Consider the following 21413-nt stretch of genomic DNA (forward strand, 5'->3'; position numbering starts at 1 on the left):
TTGAATATAAGAATTGGCAAGTCATGTTGCAGCTGTATAGAACCTTAATTAGCCCACACCTGGAGTATAGTTTTCAATTCTGGTTGCCACGCTACCAGAGGAGGCTGTATAGAGGGTGCAAAAGCGACTTACCAGGATGTTTCCTGGTATGGAGGGCATTCGCTATGAGGAGAGGTTGAATAAACTCGGCTCGTTCTCACTGGAACGACGAATAGAGGGATTCGGACCCCGGAAGTGTAGAATTGTTTAGTTTAGACGGGCAGCATGGACGGCAGAGGCTTGGAGGGCCGGAGTTCCTGTCCCTGTGCTGTCCGTTACTTTGTTCTTTGTTCTTTGTTCTGACACACAATGATGTCTCCGATAACGCTTTGCGAACTTTCTGAGGTGTGGGAAATGCTGTTTCCTTGGAGATATTGTCTCCTTTCCTTCATGGAAAATGTCCCCAAAGTCACAATCTTCAGCTTTTTGTAGAACTTGTGTTTCAGGACACGAGGGCAAAACATTTAATTTCCATTTACCTGATTATGCTATGTTGCTTGTGTTCTTTCTTTGTTTATTTGGCCATTCATTTTAAGATGTCATGTCCAAATATATTGTTTCCCTTGTACATGGAACAAAAAAGAAAGAAAAATACAGCACAGGAACAGACCCATCGGCCCTGCAAGCTTGCGCCGAGCATTCTTGCATTCTAACCGAAAACCTTCTCATCTGTCAGGGTCCGTATCCCTCAATTCGCATCCAATTCTGTATTTGTCAACACCCTTTAAACGTCACTACCGTACCTTCTTCCACCGCGTCCGCCAGCAGCGAGTTTCAGGCGTCAACTGCCCTCTGAAATAATTCCCCCGCACATATCCTCTAAACGTTGCCCCAGAACCTGATGTTTCGTTAATATTTCTTTGCTAATTTTCCGATGTGCCATACAATGCACAGGATTCTTGAATGCATTTCAATGCACTTGAAGAGGATTCTAACCTTATCAGAAGTGCCATGATGGAAAATATCCCCAGGGATCAGCTTCAGCAGTCTGCTGAAGTGGTTAAATGTGTTTCAGGACAAAAGATCTAAAACAAAAATACATTGAACTGAATTTTTAAAAAAATGTATGTTGTTTATTTGTATATTTATTTTTTCATTTCAACATTTTCTATTGGAAGTTAATTGTTTACCTCATATATGTAATTCCGTTATAATTATATTATATTTAAATTCGTTCGTATGCACATAAAGTTGCACACATATACACAAATAAACGCACACATTTTCGCCCACACTGACCCATTGAAACGTAAACACACATGCGGAGATATATCAGTCAGAGACATCGTACTGGTAATTGGCGAACCTGAATTACATCCTTTGCTGCATTTTTGAGCAATAACAAACTTAACTATGGTTAAAAGTCCCAGATTTGTGTGACATCTTTAATAGAGTTTTTTCACATTGTGATCTCTTCATTGTCGCTTCACATTGTTGTTTCACAATAAAATGCATCAGCATCGTCACCTGTCAAATACAAGGTGAATAATCGTGAGTAATACATCTCTGATATCATCCCGTCGTAATAACCTATACAGGCACACAATAATGGTCAACAATCTTCCCGATGCGCAATACCGCCATTGTGAAAAACAATCGTCTGCTTCCATGTCTTTCAGCAAGAACCCTGTGTGACGATTAGCTGTGGCAATTTCTCACCTGTTCAGTTCCTTTTTAATTATAATATGATTGCCGTCGTCTCGGTTGTCGCCTCGAGAGCGCGTTTTGAGAGTACATTCTACAATTTCATCCCTGTCAATATCGTAATTTTACTGCATCTGGAAGCAACATATATTAACTAACCAACTAAACAATTATAGACCACAGCAAGAAATTTCTACAATCAACTTACCTGCCTCTGAATTTATGTGGAAACTCTCGTGCGTAAAATTGATAACCCTCCTTCACTTTATAGAACATGGAACATTGAACATTACAGCGCAATACAGGCCCTTCGGCCCTCGATGTTGCACCGACCTGTGAAATCACTCTAAAGCCCATCGACACTAATCCATTATCGTCCAGATGACTATCCAGTCACCATTTGAATGCCCTTAGTGTTGGCGAGTCCACTACTGTTGCAGGCAGGGCATTACACGCCCTTACTACTCTCTGAGTAAAGAACATACCTCTGACATCTGTCTTATATCTATCTCCCCTCAATTTAAAGCTATGTCACCTCGTGCTAGACATCACAAACCGAGGAAAAAGACTCACTGTCCACCCTATCCAATCCTCTGAACATCTAGTGTGCCTCAATTAAGTCACCTCTTAACATTCTTCTCTCTAACGAAAACAGCCTCAAGTCCCTCAGCCTTTCCTCATAGATCTTTCCTCCAGACAAGGCAACATTCTGGTAAATCTCCTCTGACCCTTTCCAATGCTTCCACATCCTTCTTATAATGCGGCGACCAGAATTGTATGCAATACTCCAAATCCGGCCGCACCAGAGTTTTCTACAGCTGCAACATGACCTCATGTCTCCGAAACTCAATCCCTCTACCAATAAAAGCTAACACACCGTAAGCCTTCTTAACAACCCTCTCAAACTGGGTGGCAACTTTCAGGGATCTATGTACAAGGACACCGAGATCTCTCTGCTCATCCACACTGCCAAGAAACTTACCATTAGCCCAGTACTCTGTCTTCCTGTTAATCCTTCCAAAATGAATCACCTCACACTTTTCTGCATTAAACTCCATTTGCCACCTCTCAGCCCAGCGCTGCAGCTCATCTAAGTCCCACTGTAACGTGTAACATCCTTCCGCACTGTCCACAACTCCACCGACTTTAGTTATCATCTGCAAATTTACTCACCCATCCTTCTACGCCCTCCTCCAGATCATTTATAAAAATGACAAACAGCAGTGGCCCCAAAACAGATCCTTGTGGTACACCACTAGTAACTGGACTCAAGTCTGAACATTTCCCATCAACCACCACCTTTGTCTTTTTCCAGCGAGCCAATTTCTGATCCAAACTGCTAAATCGCCCTGAATCCCATGCCTCCGTATTTTCTGCAGTCGCCTACTGTAGGGAACCTTATCAAACGCTTTTCTGAAATCCATAGACACCACATCAACTGCTTTACCCTCATCCACCTGATGGTCACCTTCTTAAAGAACTCAATAACGTTTGTGAGGCACGACCTACCCTTCACAAAACTGTGTTGACTATCTCTACTCAAATTATTCCTTTCCAGATGATTATACATCCCATCTCTTATAAAGTTCCAATATGTTGCCCACAACAGAAGTAAGTCTCACTGGTCTATAGTTACCGGGGTTGTCTCTACTCCCCTTCTTGAACAACGGGACAACATTTGCTATCCTCCAGTCTTCTGGCACTATTCATGTAGACAAAGATGACTTCAAGATCAAAGCCAAAGGCTCAGCAATTTCCTCCCTAGCTTCGGAGAGAATCCTAGGCTAAATCTCATCCGGCCCAGGGGACGTATCTATTTTCACACATTCCGAAATTGCTAACACCTACTCCATATGAACCTCAAGCCCTTCTAGTCTAGTAGCCTGAATCTCGGTATTCTCCTCGACAACATTGTCTTTTACCTGTGTGAATACTGACGAAAAATATTCATTTAGCACCTCTCCTATCTCCTCGGACTCCAAGCACAACTTGCCACTACTGTCCTTGACTGGCCCTGCTCTTACCCTAGTCATTCGTTTATTCCTGACATATCTATAGAAAGCTTTAGGGTTATTCTTGACCCTACCTGCCAAAGACTTCTCATGTCACCTCCTGGCTCTTCTTAGCTCTCTCTTTAGGTCCTTCCTAGCTATCTTGTAACTCTCGAGCGCCCTAACTGAACCTTCATGTCTCATCTTTACATAAGCCTCCTTCTTCCTCTTGACAAGTGTTTCGACTGCTTTCGTAAACCACGGTTCCCTTGCTCGACTACTTCCTCCCTGCTTGACAGGTACATACTTATCAAGGACACGCAGTAGCTGTTCCTTGAACAAGCTCCACATTTCCATTGTGTCCATCCCCTGCAGTTTTCCTCTCCATCCGATGCATCCTAGGTCTTGCCTCATCGCATCAGAATTGCCTTTCCCCCAGATATAAATCTTGCCCTGCGGTATATACCTATCCCTTTCCATCTCTAAAGTAAACGTAATGGAATTGTGGTCACTATTACCAAAGTGCTCACCTACCTCCAAATCTAAAACCTGTCCTGGTTCATTACCCAGTTCCAAATTAAAATGAAATGAATGAAATGAAATGAAAATCGCTTACTGTCACAAGCAGGCTTCAAATGAAGTTACTGTGAAAAGCCCCTAGTCGCCACATTCCGGCGCCTGTTCGGGGAGGCTCGTACGGCAATTGAACCGTGCTGCTGGCTTGCCTTGGTCTGCTATCAAAGCCAGCGATTTAGACCTGTGCTAAACAGCCCCAGTGAAGTTACTGTGAAAAGCACCTAGTCGCCACATTCCGGCGCCTGTTCGGGGAGGCTGTTACTTGAATCGAACCGTGCTGCTGGCCTGCCTTGGTCTGCTTTCAAAGCCAGCGATTTAGCCCTGTGCTAAACAGTTTTTCCAAATCCTATATTGCCTCGCCTCTCTTTGGTCTATCTACATACTGTGTCAGGAACACTCCTGCACACATTGGACCAAAACAGACCCAACAAAAGTACTCGAACTATGACGTTTCCATTCAATATTTGGAAAGTTAAAGTCCCCCATAACAACTACCCTGTTGCTTTCGCTCCTATCCAGAATCATCTTTGCAATCCTTTCCTCTACATTTCTGGAACTTTTCGGAGGCCTATAGAAAACCCCTAACAGGGTGACCTCTCCTTTCCCGTTTCAAACCTCAGCCCATACTACCTCAGTGGACGAGTCATCATCAAAGTTCCATTCTGCCACCGTAATACTGTCCTTGACTAACAATGTCAACCCTCCCCCTCTTTTACCACCTTCCCTGAGCTTACTGAAATATCTAAACCCCGGCAACTGCAACAGCCATTCCTGTCCCTGCTCTATCCATGTCTCCGAAATGGCCACATTATCAAAATCCCAGGTACCAACCCATGCCGCAGGTTCACCCACCTAATTCCGGATGCTCCAGGCATTGCAGAAGTCACACTTTAAACCACATTCCTGCCTGCCGGTACACACCTGGAACTTTGAAACCTTACTCATGACCTCACTACTCTCTACCTCCTATATACTGGAGCTACAATTCAGGTTCCCAAGCCTTTGCTGAACTAGTTTAAACCCTCCCGAAGAGCATTAGCAAATCCGCCCCTCCCCCCAGGATATTGGTATCCCTCTGATCCAGGCGTTGACCATCCCTTTTGTAGAGATCCCACCGACCCCAGAATCAGCCCCAATTATCCAGAAGCCTGAAACACTTCCTCCTGCACCATCCCTGTAGCCACACGTTGAACTCCTCTCTCTCCCTGTTCCTCGTCTCGCTATCACGTGGCACGGGTAACAACCCAGAGATAATAACTCTGTTTGTCCTAGATCTAAGTTTCAACCCTAGCTCCCTGAATTCCTGCCTTACATCCCTATCCCTTTTCCTACCTATGCCGTTGGTACCTATGTGGACCACGACTTGGGGCTGCTCCCCCTCCCCCTTAAGGATCCCGAAAGCACGATCCGTGACATCACGCACTCTGGCACCTGGGAGGCAACACACCAACCGCGAGTCTCTCTCGTTCCCACAGAATCTCCTATCAATCCCCCTAACTATGGAGTCTCCAATGACTAATGCTCTACTCCTCTCCCCCTTCCCTTCTGAGCAACAGGGACAGATTCTGAGCCAGAGAATTGTACCCCATGGCTTACCCCTGGTAAGTCGTCGACCCCCAACAGTATCCAAAGCGATATACTTGTTACTAAGGGGAACGAGCACAGGAGATCCCTAGACTGACTGCTTCCTCCCAGCCCCTTTCACCGTCACCCATCTATCTTTATTTTTCGGAGTAACTACATCCCTGAAGCTTCTATCTATGACCACCTCTGCCTCCCGAATGATCCGAAGTTCATCCAGCTCCAGCTCCAGTTCCCTAACGCGGTTTCTGAGGAGCTGGAGACGGGTGCACTTCCCACAGATGAAATCAGCAGGGGCACTGACGGCGTCCCTCACCTCAAACATTCTGCAGAAGGAACATTGCACTACGTTCCCTGCCATCCCCTCTAGATAAAAAAAGAAAAAGAAAGAAAGATCTTACCTGTTATTCACTCCCCTTCTCAGCAAGCACTCAGTCGGCAACCTCTGCGCCCCACAAGATAACACCTGAGGGAAAATAAAAGAAAAGCTACTTACCAGTCACTAGCCAGTCCCTTACCTGCAGGCTGTGACGTCACGGTTCAACTTCTTTCGACTTCTACCTGCCCTCGAGCCTTCCTCGTGTTCTTTACAGCGGTTGTTTTTTTTTGGTGAGAGGAGGGGGTACGGACGGAAACACTGAAGAAGTGTTCCGGGTTTAAGTGTCACTTGACAACAACTCCTCCACAAACTACCTTCAAGTAAGGGTGAGCACACGGAAGTATGCAAATTACCCCCGCAACAGCCAATCAGCAGCTCCGCTCTACTGCCCTCTGCTGGATAATTCAATATAATTCAATAACTATATTTTTCCATTCACGGTTGAATTCCATCGCTACATGTTGCTGGCTGAATTTGGTGTAACTCTTTGTATTTGAGACATAGTGATCATTTTAGTTAACCTTACCATATTGATATTCCTGGTTTAGGTGAGATGTTCATCCCGAGTTCAACAGTGTGTTTTGAATAAATGTAAATCCAGCAGCTGCCGAATTTCAGATGGTATTGTAGTTAAATGTTAAAGGGAACTACGTACATATCTACTTAGTGGAAATGTGACTGATGTGTAAATGTTCAGATATCTGTCACGAGTAGCAATTTCAACTGGTTTTCTCAATAACAAGAAAGTATATGCATGTAAACACAGAACTATAATTATATATATACATTCAGTGTACATATACTTTAACAAATATATGTATTTCACATCTCTTTTTTGACAATGACTGAGAACATATTGTCTGATTGTTTCAGACTCTATACGGCCTTATTTAAATTGACAGCATTCAATAACGAAGACTTAATACTTACTCTGTGAGTAGCAGTTTGCATTGGTATGTTACTATTATATCCAACATGAATTGATCAATCTATCCGGTAGGTTTTCAAACATACCTGCAGGAACTGGCTTTCTCTTGGTCGGAATAAACTCTAGTCCCAGAATAATCACGATTCCTAACACGATCAATGCAGCGAGACTGAAACGGATTGGGATTGAACTGGAAACTAAAAGATTATGAGGAGAAAATGAATGACCATTTTAGTGCGTCATAGGCCAGTAGTGAACGGGATGTGTTTTAACATTTCCATTAAATATTTTAGATTTTAGTTGAATTTCTAACAGCTCTCGTCGCATGATTGGAATCCATGACTCCAGAAAATTGTCCTGTGTTTCTCGATTACTAGTCGAGTGAACACGCCACTGCGCCACCGCTTGTCCCAGTAAATTGATGCATTCCCTACCTATCCAATAAACATAGAACATAGAACATAGAACAATACAGCGCAGTACAGGCCCTTCGGCCCACTATGTTGCACCGAAACAAAAGCCATCTAACCTCCACTATGCCATTATCATCCATATGTTTATCCAATAAACTTTTAAATGCCCTCAATGTTGGCGAGTTCACTACTGTAGCAGGTAGGGCATTCCACGGCCTCACTACTCTTTGCGTAAAGAACCTACCTCTGACCTCTGTCCTATATCTATTACCTCTCAGTTTAAAGTTATGTCCCCTCGTGCCAGCCATTTCCATCCGCGGGAGAAGGCTCTCACTGTCCACCCTATGCAACCCCCTGATCATTTTGTATGCCTCTATTAAGTCTCCTCTTAACCTTCTTCTCTCCAACGAAAACAACCTCAAGTCCATCAGCCTTTCCTCATAAGATTTTCCCTCCATACCAGGCAACATTCTGGTAAATCTCCTCTGCACCCGCTCCAAAGCCTCCACGTCCTTCCTATAATGCGGTGACCAGAACTGTACGCAATACTCCAAATGCGGCCGTATCAGAGTTCTGTACAGCTGCAACATGACCTCCCGACTCCGGAACTCAATCCCTCTACCAATAAAGGCCAACACTCCATAGGCCTTCTTCACCACCCTATCAACCTGGGTGGCAACTTTCAGGGATCTATGTACATGGACACCTAGATCCCTCTGCTCATCCACACTTTCAAGAACTTTACCATTAGCCAAATATTCCGCATTCCTGTTATTCCTTCCAAAGTGAATCACCTCACACTTGTCTACATTAAACTACATTTGCCAACTCTCAGCCCAGCTCTGCAGCGAATCTATATCCCTCTGTAACCTGCTACATCCTTCCACACTATCGACAACACCACCGACTTTAGTATCGTCTGCAAATTTACTCACCCACCCTTCTGCGCCTTCCTCTAGGTCATTGATAAAAATGACAAACAGCAACGGCCCCAGAACAGATCCTTGTGGTACTCCACTTGTGACTGTACTCCATTCTGAACATTTCCCATCAACCACCACCCTCTGTCTTCTTTCAGCTAGCCAATTTCTGATCCACATCTCTAAATCACCCTCAATCCCCAGCCTCCGTATTTTCTGCAATGGCCTACCGCGGGGGACCTTATCAAACGCTTTGCTGAAATCCATATACAACACATCAACTGCTCTACCCTCATCTACCTGTTCAGTCACCTTCTCAAAGAACTCAATAAGGTTTGTGAGGCATGACCTACCCTTCACAAAGCCATGCTGACTATCCCTGATCATATTATTCCTATCTAGATGATTATAAATCTTGTCTCTTATAATCCCCTCCAAGACTTTACCCACTACAGACGTGAGGCTCACCGGTCTATAGTTGCCAGGGATGTCTCTGCTCCCCTTTTTGAACAAAGGGACCACATTTGCTGTCCTCCAGTCCTCTGGCACTATTCCTGTAGCCAATGATGACATAAAAATCAAAGCCAAAGGTCCAGCAATCTCTTCCCTGGCCTCCCAGAGAATCCTAGGATAAATCCCATCAGGTCCCGGGGACTTATCTATTTTCAGCCTGTCCAGAATTGCCAACACCTCTTCCCTACGTACCTCAATGCCATCTATTCTATTAGCCTGGGACTCAGCAGTCTCCTCCACATCATTATATTTTTCCTGAGTGAATACTGACGAAAAATATTCATTTAGTATCTCGCCTATCTCTTCAGACTCGACACACAATTTCCCATCCCTGTCCTTGACTGGTCCTACTCTTTCCCTAGTCATTCGCTTATTCCTGACATACCTATAGAAAGCTTTTGGGTTTTCCTTGATCCTTCCTGCCAAATACTTCTCATGTCCCCTCCTTGCTCGTCTTAGCTCTCTCTTTAGATCCTTCCTCGCTACCTTGTAACTATCCATCGCCCCAACCGAAACTTCACACCTCATCTTCACATAGGCCTCCTTCTTCTTCTTAACAAGAGATTCCAATTCCTTGTGTAAACCACGGTTCCCTCGCTCGACGCCTTCCTCCCTGCCTGACCGGTACATACTTATCAAGAACACGCAGTAGCTGATCCTTGAACAAGCCCCACTTATCCAGTGTGCCCAACACTTGCAGCCTACTTCTCCACCTTATCCCCCCCCACCCCCCCAAGTCACGTCTAATGGCATCATAATTGCCCTTCCCCCAGCTATAACTCTTGCCCTGCGGTGTATACTTATCCTAAAAGAATCCTTCATGATACTGAGCAATTCCACTCAATCACCTGTTAACATTCTCAAACTCCCCTGGGCGCGTACCCACCCATACCCTTGGGCATGCCAACCCACGTGACCGAGTGACGTGACAGGAGGGAAATTAAATGTACTTTCAAAACACCTGACGACCTTGACTTAGCCCAATACATTGAAGTCATCAGGTTTATAAGTTTAATACCAACAATGTATTTTAACAGTACTGTAAGTACAATGACAAAAATATAACTGCCACTTTCCTCAACTCAGCCCCCACTTTCCAAATAGCCCCCCCTACAACACACTGAGACACACTTACTCACTCAGACACAGACACACACAGACATACACGGGCTCACACACAGACACACACACGTAGTCACACTCAGACACACACTCACGGTGGCAGACAACATTGAGGAAAAGAGTTGTGGAGTGAGAACAAAGTAAAATAAAATAACATCGTGAAAGGATCTCTAAAGCATTGCGCCTGCTTTCAGTTCACGTCTTTCAAGAGTTCAAGATTTCGTTTTGATACTTATTCCTTCTGGGCTTGAAAGGATATTTTCGGCGAATGTTGTCTACTTTCTTTTTGAATCAACATCATTTTAAATTAGGAGTAATGATATGTCAGGTGCTCACTGGTTTTTGAACAACAGACTAGTTTTTCTAATTCAGCAAGGAGCGAGAGAAAAAGAGCTCCTCCCCCTTTCAAGGCCGAATCTTCTGCCCAGCTCTCTCAGAAGAATCGCACATGAACCAGTCACTGACTGTTGCCAAGCAGAACCGTATTACTCGCCAGCCCACAGACTGACGGGCAGCCACACGAAATGACGTCCTCCCAAGTTGGTTCTTATGATAGTCTCGGTGTCTCTCCGAAGTACAAAATGTGGTAAGCACTGGCATGATGAACAGGCTTTTCTTCAGGCACATTTTAATTATGGGTCCACGGAACAAAATAATAAAATAAATGGTAGCATAAGGAACTGAAAAGGAGGGAATCTAACATAACTTCCCCCGTCCCGTCCCCCATCCCACCTGAAGGGATGAAACTTTATTTGAAGGACGTTTCAAACCAAGCAGGGTAACGCAAAAAACAAAGCGCACATCCATTTATCTATCCTTTCCCTCTACTTGTGTTGCCGGAATTCTTCTATCTGCCACTTACCAACTGTAAATAATTGAGAATCTATCCACCATAATCTGGTCCTTGTCAGGAATATGGGAAAACTTAATATTGAAACGTACCATCAATGAATTCTAAAGGAGCCATCTTGCATCTGAGTTTTACATATTTCTATAAGCCAGGGCAGATTATGGTTCTGAAAGATTAGGCTGTGTTTATTACCATACCGGACACATAACTCAAAATGATGAAGGGTCTTTAGCAATGCGCTTTCGAAATGGTGTCGGCTTCCTTTGGCACGGATTTAATTTTCACTGAAACGTTCCCACCAGTGTTTACAGCACTTTTGTTCAGCTCTCTCAGAAACATTCCGCTAGAACTAATCACTGACTCTTGTCAGAGAGAAGACTGTCGCTGGACAACCCATAGGTTGCCAACAGACCAATCGAACCAACTTCCACCAATGCAGATCTTAATATTCACCCGGCGCCCGGGACACATGTAGCGCAATAGTAGCGCCAAGGACCTTGGTTCCAGAGATGCCCCGGGTCAGTCTCCGTGAGGAGTTCGCTCATTTGCCCCGCGTTTGTGTGAGTCTTAATAAGAAAAGCCAAAAATGTGCAACGTCCGTGGATTGGCCACGCTAAGTTGCCCTTTTGTTTAAAACCAATAGATTTACCCACCACCGAGGAGTTTCTATTTCCATCTCCAAAATACAAAAGCTGTGTCAAACAGGCCTGACGATCAGGTTGCTTCAGCTTGAGTCCACTGATTCTATACATCATGGTCCACGGGAGCAGCACGGTAGCGCAGTGAGTAGCACGCAGCCTCACAGCGCTGTGGTCCCAGGTTCGATCCCAGCTCTGGGTCACTGTCTGTGTGGAGTTTGCACATTCTTCCTGTATGTGCAGAGTAGTTGGATTGGCCACGCTAAATTGCTCCTTAATTGGAAAAAATGAATTGGGTACTCTAAATTTATAGAAAATAAATAAAACATTATGAGTCCACGGAACAAAGAAAATTACATAAAATAAATGGGGCAAAGGGAAATCAAAAGGAATGTCTCTAACAACATGCTCCGCTCTCCATGTACGAATTGTAACCATTTCTAAACTTGTGGCACATTACAAACAGTATTTTCCGTCTTTCTCCAATTTGGATAATTTACCCCAGTCTGTCTATCCTCCTCCCTCAGAATGGTGCTCCGTAAAAATGATCCTTCAACGGCAGCCAATCAGGAATGGAGTTGGCAAGGTGCTGGGATGTGGATCTTGTCTCAATGCATCTGCTGGTATTATGCAGCAGAACTCTCAGTTTACATTTGGAAATATCTTGATTTTTGGCTTTGAAGCGTGGACTTCCCCATGACACAGCTAACCTGTGCCAACCAGGAGGCAGATGATTTATTGCTGCCAGATATTAGATCATGTACACATTTAATTCTCGGTGTAGTCTGTGCCAAGATTTAACACCAGAGCACTGTGTTCCTATTTTCATGTCAGCTTGAATTGCGAAGTGCACCGGTTAGTTTAACGAGATAACATCTCATGTCTGAATTAAAACAGGAACACATTATCCATAATCAGGTGGATATATTGACTGTGCATATCACTCACCTCTTACACCGATGCTCAAAGGGTCACTGGAGATCGAGCATAGCCGGGTTCTGTTCACCTCCGCTTCATATCGACAGGTATAATATCCTATTTTGGAGTGATCGATTTTATTGATGGTGAAGGTGACAGAATGCATTCCTGCAGCAGGAGATTTAACGTTGACAGAATTCGATTGTCCTTGTCTGTATAAGTAAAATGCAATCCCAGGACTGTCCTGGGAGCTGGAGCAGTTAAACGTGACACTTTCACCGTCAGCAATAACATAGGAATCCACTGAGAAACGTGGTTTATTCAGACCTGCAGTTGGACAGAAAGAAATAGTGACAGTCATTACATATTCAATACTGAATCAGGTTATTAATATTCAGAACTTTAGTCGAATTACCTAATTGAAAAGGAGACAGAGATAACAGGATGCTATAGAATGTGAAGGACTGATCAGTCAGGGAGGCAGTGGGGCCGTAGTACTGTCAATGGGTTGTGCTCCAGAGTCCCAGCGTTTTGATTTGGGGCACGGTGGCACACTGGTGAGCACCGGTGACTCACAGCATCTGGGACCCAGGTTCAATGTCGGCCTTGGGTGATTGTCACTGTGTAGTTTGCACATTCTACCCGTGTCTGCACGGGTTTCCCCCGGGTGCACAATACAAATATATGCAGGTTAGATGGAATGGCAGTGACAAACTGCCCTTAATGTCCGAGAGGTTAGGTGGGGTTACTGGGGTAGTGTCGGAGTGTGGGTCTCGGTTGTTCTTTCGGATGGTGTGTGCCGGTCCTCAGCTAATTCAAAACAGCAGTCGTGATCTCAAGAAACGGCAAAAGGAATTGGACACTGTAGAGGTTAGAGGACCTGCGGATATTCCTACAGACTTGTACTTGTACTGAAGGCATGCACCAAAGTACAGTGCAGTACAATTTGCCACATCAATAGCTCCGAAGTGAATACGGTCGGCAGCTTCAATACCTGGCCATCACCATCACCAGCAGTCTGTCCAGGTTCCTTCACTTTGACGCAAAAGTCAAGAAAGCCCAATTCATATCTTGTTCCTGCCGAGGCTAAAAAAAGTCGTCATGTCTCCCTCAAATCTCACAAACTTCTGCAAATGTGCCATAGAAAGCATCCTATCCGGTTGCATAACAGCTTGGTATGGCAACTGTTCGGCCCAAGATCGCAAGAAACTGCAGAGTGTGGTGAAATCAGCCCAACGCATCACACAAGCTTGCCACCCCCACATTGATTCTGTCTACACCTCCCGCTGCCTCATGAATTCAGACAGCATTATCCGAGACCCCTCCCACCCAGCCATTGCCTTCATCCAGACCCTTTCACCAGGCAGGATACAGAAGTCTGAATACCCGCACATCCAGATATACGTGCAGCTTCTTCCCCACAGCTACTAAACTCCTCAACAACTCTCCCTCGAACTGATCTGTTCCCTGTAAGAACACTATTCACGACGCCCTATGCTGCACTTGCTCATGTGTTTGCTTTGTTTGGCCCTTGTTCCGTACTTTTACCAATCATTATTTGTCGATGTACTACATGTGGATGTACTTAGTTGATTATACTTTTTGTCTACTATGTACTGTGTACGTTCTCTTGGTCGCAGAAAACTAGTTTCACTGTACTTTGGTACATGTGACAATAAATCACTCAATCAAGATATGTTCATTACACAGAAAAGGGACAAATGAAATCGAACAAATAATATCGCCAAATTTGCAGATGACACCAAGTTCAGTGGGAGGGTGAACTTCCTGCAGGTTGCAGAGATCCTCCGCTGTGATTTGGACAATTGAATAAGTGAGCAAATTAATGGTAGGTGCAGCATCATTTTGATGAACGCATTTGCATCCACTTTGTTCAGAAAAACAAGAGGGGATACTGTTATATGAATGTTCATAAATTAGGAGAGGGTAATGTACAATGAGACCCGAGTGCCCTTGCACACCAGTCACTCAAGACCAGCAGGAAGATACAGCACGTGGTAAAGAAGGGAAATTATATTCTTGCAGGAGGATTCGGGGACAGGATCAGGTGTGCCTGGCTGCAATTGTACAGGGACTTGCTGAATTAGCAACTGGAATATTATTTGCAGTTTTTGTCTCCTTATCTGAGAACAGAGTCTTTGCTCTCGAGGGAGTACATCGAAAGCTTACCAGACTGATTCATTGGATGGCGGGACTAACGAATGAGAACAGACTGCATCGGTTGGATTTCATTCGCTGGAGTTCTGAAGAACGAGGGGGATCTCCTGGAAACCTATAACATTCCAATAGGGCGAGACAGGGTGATTGCAGGAAGGATGTTCCCGATGGTGGGGGTGTCCAGAACGATGGGTCACAGTCCGAGGATACGGGTAGACAATTTGTACAGAAATAAGGAGAAATCTATCCCCTCAGAAGTGGAGAGTCGGTGGAATTCGTTACCACTGGAAGCCAGTTGAGACCAAAGCATTGTATGTTTTCAAAACCAGTTAGATATATGACTTCGGGTGAGGGAGATTGGAGAACATGCGGGTGCGTGGGGTGGGGAGGGGGGGGGGGGGCAGAATTAGTCCATTGAGTTGGATAATCAACCATGATTATAATAAATGGCGGAGCAGGCTCGAAGGCTGAATGGCCACCCCTTCTCCTATTTTCGATGTTTCTTATGGCAACATGGAACTTATGCAAAAGCTTCATAAAATAATAGTAACATCTTGTATCCAATTCTGAGCATGAAACTCTATACATGATGGCCAGGTCTTGGAAAGTGATTTGGAGGTCATTGACTCAAATGCTTCCAGGAATGAGGGACATAAGTTAGGACTAGTAAATTGAACATCTCCCTTTCCCTTGGCAGTGCAAGGAAGATTAAGACAACGTTTCCTAGAAATTACATAAATAAATGATCTGTTTTGATGAAGTAATTGGGAAGTCGCTGGCAGAGTGATCATCGAGTCGCGAGTCGCATAACACAGAAACAGGCAATTCGCCCCACGTTGTCTATGCCGATCAAGCCCCAATCTGTACTAATTCCATTTAACAACTCTTGGTGCACAGCCTACTATGCCTCTGCGATTTAAGTGTTAGTTCGAATGCTACTTAAATGTTGCAAGTGTACCTGTGCACACCACCCTCTCTGTCAGCGCGATCCGACATTTCCACCACACTCTGGGTATAAAATAAAGTTTCTGCAGGTCCCCATACACCACTTATTCCTCCCGTTAATATTTTACCCCCTTAGCTTTGACACGTCTTCAATGTGGTAAAGATTCGGACCATCTATCCTATCTATCTCTCTAAATTGTTTGCACATCTCTCAGTTATCCCCTCAGCATCCGCTACTGCGATGAAAACAAACACAGTCTTTCCTCAGAGCTGAAACGTTCCATCGCTGGCAACAACCTGGGGAATCTCCTCTGCACAGCCTCCAGTGCAACAAGTTCCTTCCGATGCTGTGGTGATCAGAACTGCGCACAACATTCCTTCTGTGGCATGACAATTGATGTATAAAGTTTGACCAAAGCTTCCCTGTTCCTATATCCTAAGCATCAGATAATGAAGGCAAGCATTCCGTATGCCTTCTTCACCACCCTGTTTACCTGTTCCTCCACCTCCAGGTATTCATGGACTCGTAGAGCAAAGTCTTTTCTTTCTTCAATACTCCCTCGGGATCTGTCAATCATTTTGCAGATAATACCCCTAATCGAACTCCCAAAATGCATCGCCTCACACTTCTCAGGATTAAATTGCATCTGTCTTTGCTCTGCCAAACTCTCCAGGTGATCAATATCAGTCTGTCGCATGGCTATCCTCTTCACTATCATCACCACCAAATTCCGTGTCATCTGTATTCTGTATACCTTCGGCATATACTTAATTTCTTGAATATACACATCAAGGGTCGCAGCACCGATCCCTGTCGTACACTGATGGTGACAGGTTTCCAATCACCAAAGCAACTCTACCATCACCCTTTGCCTCCTGTTAACAACAAAACATTGAATACATTTTTCCAGCTTGAATCCAATGGCTTTAAACCTTTGGGGCAATTTTCCCAGTGGGTTCTTCTCAAATCACTCATTTATGTTCATGTTAACCACGTCAACTACCCTCAACAATATATTTATTTACCTTTTCATACAACTAAATGAAATTAGTTGGACAGGATGTTCCACCACCAATCCGCGCTGACTATCCCTGATAAATCGTTTTCTGTCCAAGCGTTGATTACTCCTGTGCCACAGGATCCCCCCCCCCCCCCCCCCCCCCCAACCACAATATTTCCGTACCAATAACGTACAGCCCTGTAAATACGTGGTATATCACTGCCGCGCTTTTTGAATGAAGGTGCCTCATTAGCGATCCTCCATCTGGCAATTCACCTGCGGTCAGCAAATACATAAATATCTCTGAATGGGCCCCCGCAATCTTCTCCCTTGACTCCCAACGCAGCAAATATCCATGTCGTTAATGATGAAGCTGCCCGGGACAGATATGCAAAAGACAAGGCTGAGACAGTCACAACAATCTGCAGCAAGAAGTGCCGAGTGGATGATCCATCTCGGTCTCCTCTGGAGGTCTTCAGCATCACAAATGTCAATGCGATTCATTCCACCTGCAGTACTCCCTAAATTCCTGCTGCAGGATCTCATCCCTTTGTCTGCCCATGTCAGTGGTAAGGACATGCACCACGGCCACTGGCTAATCCCCTCCCACATCACACTGCTCTCAAGGCACAAAAAAGGAAATAACCAATTATAGGGCCTGTTTCTGGCCACAGAAACGCAATCCGGCTTCCTTTACAATCGAGTCCGCGATGAGTGACGATCTCCCAATATTTTTCTCCTCCGCTGTGCACCCGCGCGGCCACTAACACAGCTATTGATTATTTAGCCTGAAAGGCCTCCTATCCCAATACTATCTAAGACGATATAGTTGTCTGAGATGGGGATGACCACATGCGTGTAACCCGTGTACTACCTGCCTCCGGCTACCACTCCACCTGACGGTCTGCCACTGCTTCTCCGCCTGGGCAACCATGACTTGTGTTGCGGCATGCTTGCTAAAAGTGATATCTACAACGTCATCATCACCACGGATGCTCAATAGTTCGTTCATGTGCAGCTCCCGTCATGCATTGCGGATAATCAGGAGCTGCAGTTGGACACAGTTCCAGTGATCAGAAACACGTGAAATGTCTCTGATTTCCGACATATTTCAGAAGGATCATTTCACAACGCTGAGTTCTCTTTCAAGATCCTTTGAAATACTTCTTAGATTCCATTAAATTCAGAGTACTGCTTACACAGGGGATCTTTTTCTAAAGAGAATAGAGGTAAGTGGAAGAAACTCACACCTGAAATGAAAGTCACCAATCAGCGACCTGCATTACCGCATCTCACTTTCTGGATAGGGAAATCTCATTGGCCTCTGCCCCCACCTCACCGGCTGTTCTTGTTCTGGAGTACTCTGCAGTCATTTCACAAATGCGACTTTACTAACTAGAAGCAGCGCATCTGGTAACAAGTTCCCAACCCAATCTTACCCCGAATCTTCAGACCAGCTCTGAATCGGCGTTTCTGAAGCTCGGACTGAGCCTGAACTCCGCACTCAGTAGTTTTCATCTTCGACTCCATACAGTTCAGTGGGAGGCCTTTTGGAACATCGAGTCTGCACCGACCCTCTGAAACAGTCCCACCTTATTACGATCACCCGCTAACACCACCAAAACTTTTGGATCCTAAGGGAAATTAAAGATGGCCAATCCACCTAATCTGCACATCATTGCACTGTCGGAGGAAATGGGGCACTAGGAGGAAACCCACGCAGACACGGGGGGAAATGCAAATTCCACACAGACAGTCAGCCGAGACCCGAAATGGACCCGGGCCCCTGGCGCTGTGGGGCAGCAGTGCCAACCACTGTACCAATGCGCCGTCTATAACGTTTTAGCTTTATCTTCTCCTGTTTGAATCAACACTGTTTTCACTCAACCCCAACACACTGTGGTTTATCCAAGCTGCACTGACAGTTCAGGAAAGCAACTCTGAAGCTGCCCTCCGCCTCACAGCGTGCCCTAAACAAGGATTTTGATAACTGAATCAATCCAGTTGGGCAGTTAACCAGCTTCAGTACAGAGGGACACAGCTGACTCCTAATTCAGAAGCGCAATTAACTTACACCCAATCAAAACGAGCAGCTTTTAATTACATGACTAAATATGTAATTTTACTTTAAAATAGCGCACGAATTAAATTTAATTACCAATTACCGAAAAAAACAAATGCCTTGGATGCCTTGTTTTCAATTAAGCAAACATTCTCGTCCAGCCAAGCAGCTCTCACAGTGGTATGGTTACTGGATGAGTAACCTCGAGCCCCAGGGTAATGCGCTACGGACTAGTGTTCGAATTCCACCCAGCAGATAGTAAGATTTCAATTCAATTAACACCGAATGATGACCACGAAAAACGGAGCGGACTCACTAATAGACTTAAGGGAAGATAATTTGCCGGCCTTACGAGGTCTTACATAATGGGCAGCACGGTGGGGCAGTGTGTTAGCCCAGCTATCTCATGGCGCCTCAGTCCCAGGTTCGATCCCGGCTCTGGATCTTTGTGTTGTGGGGGCGAAACCCACGCAAACACGGGGAGAATGTGCAAACTCCACTTAGACAGTGAAACAGGGGCCTGGTTCGAACCCGGGTTCTCAGTGCATGAAATATCATTCAATACTAATATTATAAACCAGCACATGGTTCACAAGCTACAGCTTGGCGATTTCAGTGCTTGTCCAGATTATTCTGAAAACTTGCTTTTACTCATATTCCAACGACACTATGGGTGAAATAATGTTTATTATCAACTCCCCTCCGAACAATTCATTCCTCATCTGAAACATATCCCCTTTGGGATTCCCTGGGAAAAAATTATCACGATTCCCCCTATCTCTGCCTCTGAATATCTCTATCAGATCCTTCCCTCATCCTCCTCTGTTCCAGAGAAAACAAATAAAGCCTATCCAGACTGTTTTCATAGTTGAAACGTTCTACCCAAGGCAGCATCCTTGTGAATTTCCTCTGCACCCTCTCCAGTGTAACCACGTCCTTCCGATGGTGTACCGATCAGAACTACACACAATATTCCATCTGTTGTCGAAGCAATGTACTAAATTTGTACCAATAACTATAACTCCCTGCTCCTTTATTCAATGTTCCAGGTAATGAAGGCAAAGTTCAGCGTGTATTCTTCACTACTCTATCTACCTGTGCTGCCACGTCCAGGGAGCCATCGACTTGTCAACCAGAGATCCCCTGTTCCTCAATACTACCTATGGACTTACCGTATTACAATTGGGTATATCCTATCCTTATTAGCCTTCGCAAAAATCATCAGCTCACACTGGTCCAGAGTAAATTCCAACTGTTATGGCTGTACCCGACTACGAGCTGATCAATATGATTCTGTAGACCAAGACTTTCCTTCTCACTATCCAGAATATTTCCAATGTCCGTGTCAACTGCAAACTTACTAATTATACCTTCTACTTTCACATCCAAGTCGTTTATGTAAATAAAAAACCAGCAATGGTCCCAGCAGAGATCCCTGTGGCACACAGCTGGTAAAAGGGTTTCAGTCACAAATGCAACCCTTTTATCAATGCAGTGAAATATGAGGTAATGCTTTTTGGCAGTCAAAACATGCGGAGACAATATAGAACAAAGAATATGGAGGATAGAACAGTACAGCACAGGACAGGCCCTTCGCCCACAAGGTTGTGCCGACCATGTATCCTAATCTATGATCAACCTGACCTACAGCGCTTCAATTTACTGCTGACCATGTGCCTGTCCCAGAGTCACATAAATGTCTCTAATGATAGGGCAGCACGGTGGCTCAGTGATAGCACTGCAGTTTCACGGCGCCGCGGTCCCATGTTCTATCCCGGCTCTGGGTCACTGTCCGTGTGGGTCATTCTGCCCGTGTTTGCGTGGGTTTCGCCCCCACAACCCAAAGATGTATAAGATAGGTGGGTTGAACATGCTAAATTGCCCCTTAATTGGAAAAAATGAATTGGGTACCATAAATTTATAAAAATTAAAAATAAATTTAAAAATATCCCTAATGATGCAATCCCCCTGTGAATGAAAGCCAACGCAACACACGCCGTCTTAACAACCCTATCAACCTGGGTAAAAACTTTGAGGGATCTATGAACGTGGACCCCAAGATCCCTCTGTTCCTCCACATTTCCAAGAATTCTGCCTTTAACCCTGTATTCAGCATAAAGATTCGACCTTCCAAAATGAATCACTTCTCATTTGTAAACGTAGAACTCCATCTTCCACTTCTTAGCCCAGCTCTGCATCCTGTAAATGTCCTTTTGTAACCTGCAACAGCCCTCGACACTATCTACAACTCCACCAACCTCTGTGTCATCGGTACACTTACTAACCCACCCTTCCACTCCCTCATCCAAGTCATTTAAAAAAATCACAAAGAGCAGAGGTCCCAGAACAGATCCTTGCGGTGCACCACTTGTCACTGATCTCCAGGGGGAATACATCCCATCCACTACCACTCGCTGACTTCTTTCGGTCAGCCAATTCTGTATCCAGACAGCCAAATTTCCCTGCATCCCATGCCCCCTTACTTTCTGAATGAGTCTACCACGGGGAACCTGATCAAAACCTTACTGAAATCCATATATACTACATCCACGGCCCGATCATCATCAATGTGTCTCGTCACATCCTCAAAGAATTTAAGGAGGCTTGTGAGGCATGACATTCGCTTCACAAAGCCATGCTGCCTATCTTTAATCAAACTATGTTTTTCTGAATAATCATAACTTCTCTCTCTGGATCATTTCCAGTAATTTAGTC

At 44.8% G+C, this 21413-nt stretch overlaps 1 protein-coding gene across 1 annotated transcript; it reads right to left on the bottom strand.

Moving 5' to 3' along the window:
• Positions 1 to 1327: 1327 nt before the first annotated feature.
• On the bottom strand, positions 1328 to 17587 carry LOC140406270 (leukocyte immunoglobulin-like receptor subfamily B member 2). Its single transcript, XM_072494380.1, has 4 exons — positions 17515 to 17587; positions 12543 to 12839; positions 7225 to 7335; positions 1328 to 1506 (listed from the first exon to the last, which is right to left on the bottom strand). The coding sequence occupies exons 1-4, from the start codon at positions 17585 to 17587 to the stop codon at positions 1466 to 1468; spliced, it is 522 nt and encodes a 173-aa protein (XP_072350481.1). The 3' UTR covers positions 1328 to 1465.
• Positions 17588 to 21413: the final 3826 nt, after the last annotated feature.

This window comes from Scyliorhinus torazame, unplaced genomic scaffold (assembly GCF_047496885.1).
Source record: "Scyliorhinus torazame isolate Kashiwa2021f unplaced genomic scaffold, sScyTor2.1 scaffold_395, whole genome shotgun sequence".
In the NCBI taxonomy this organism is placed as follows: domain Eukaryota; kingdom Metazoa; phylum Chordata; class Chondrichthyes; order Carcharhiniformes; family Scyliorhinidae; genus Scyliorhinus; species Scyliorhinus torazame.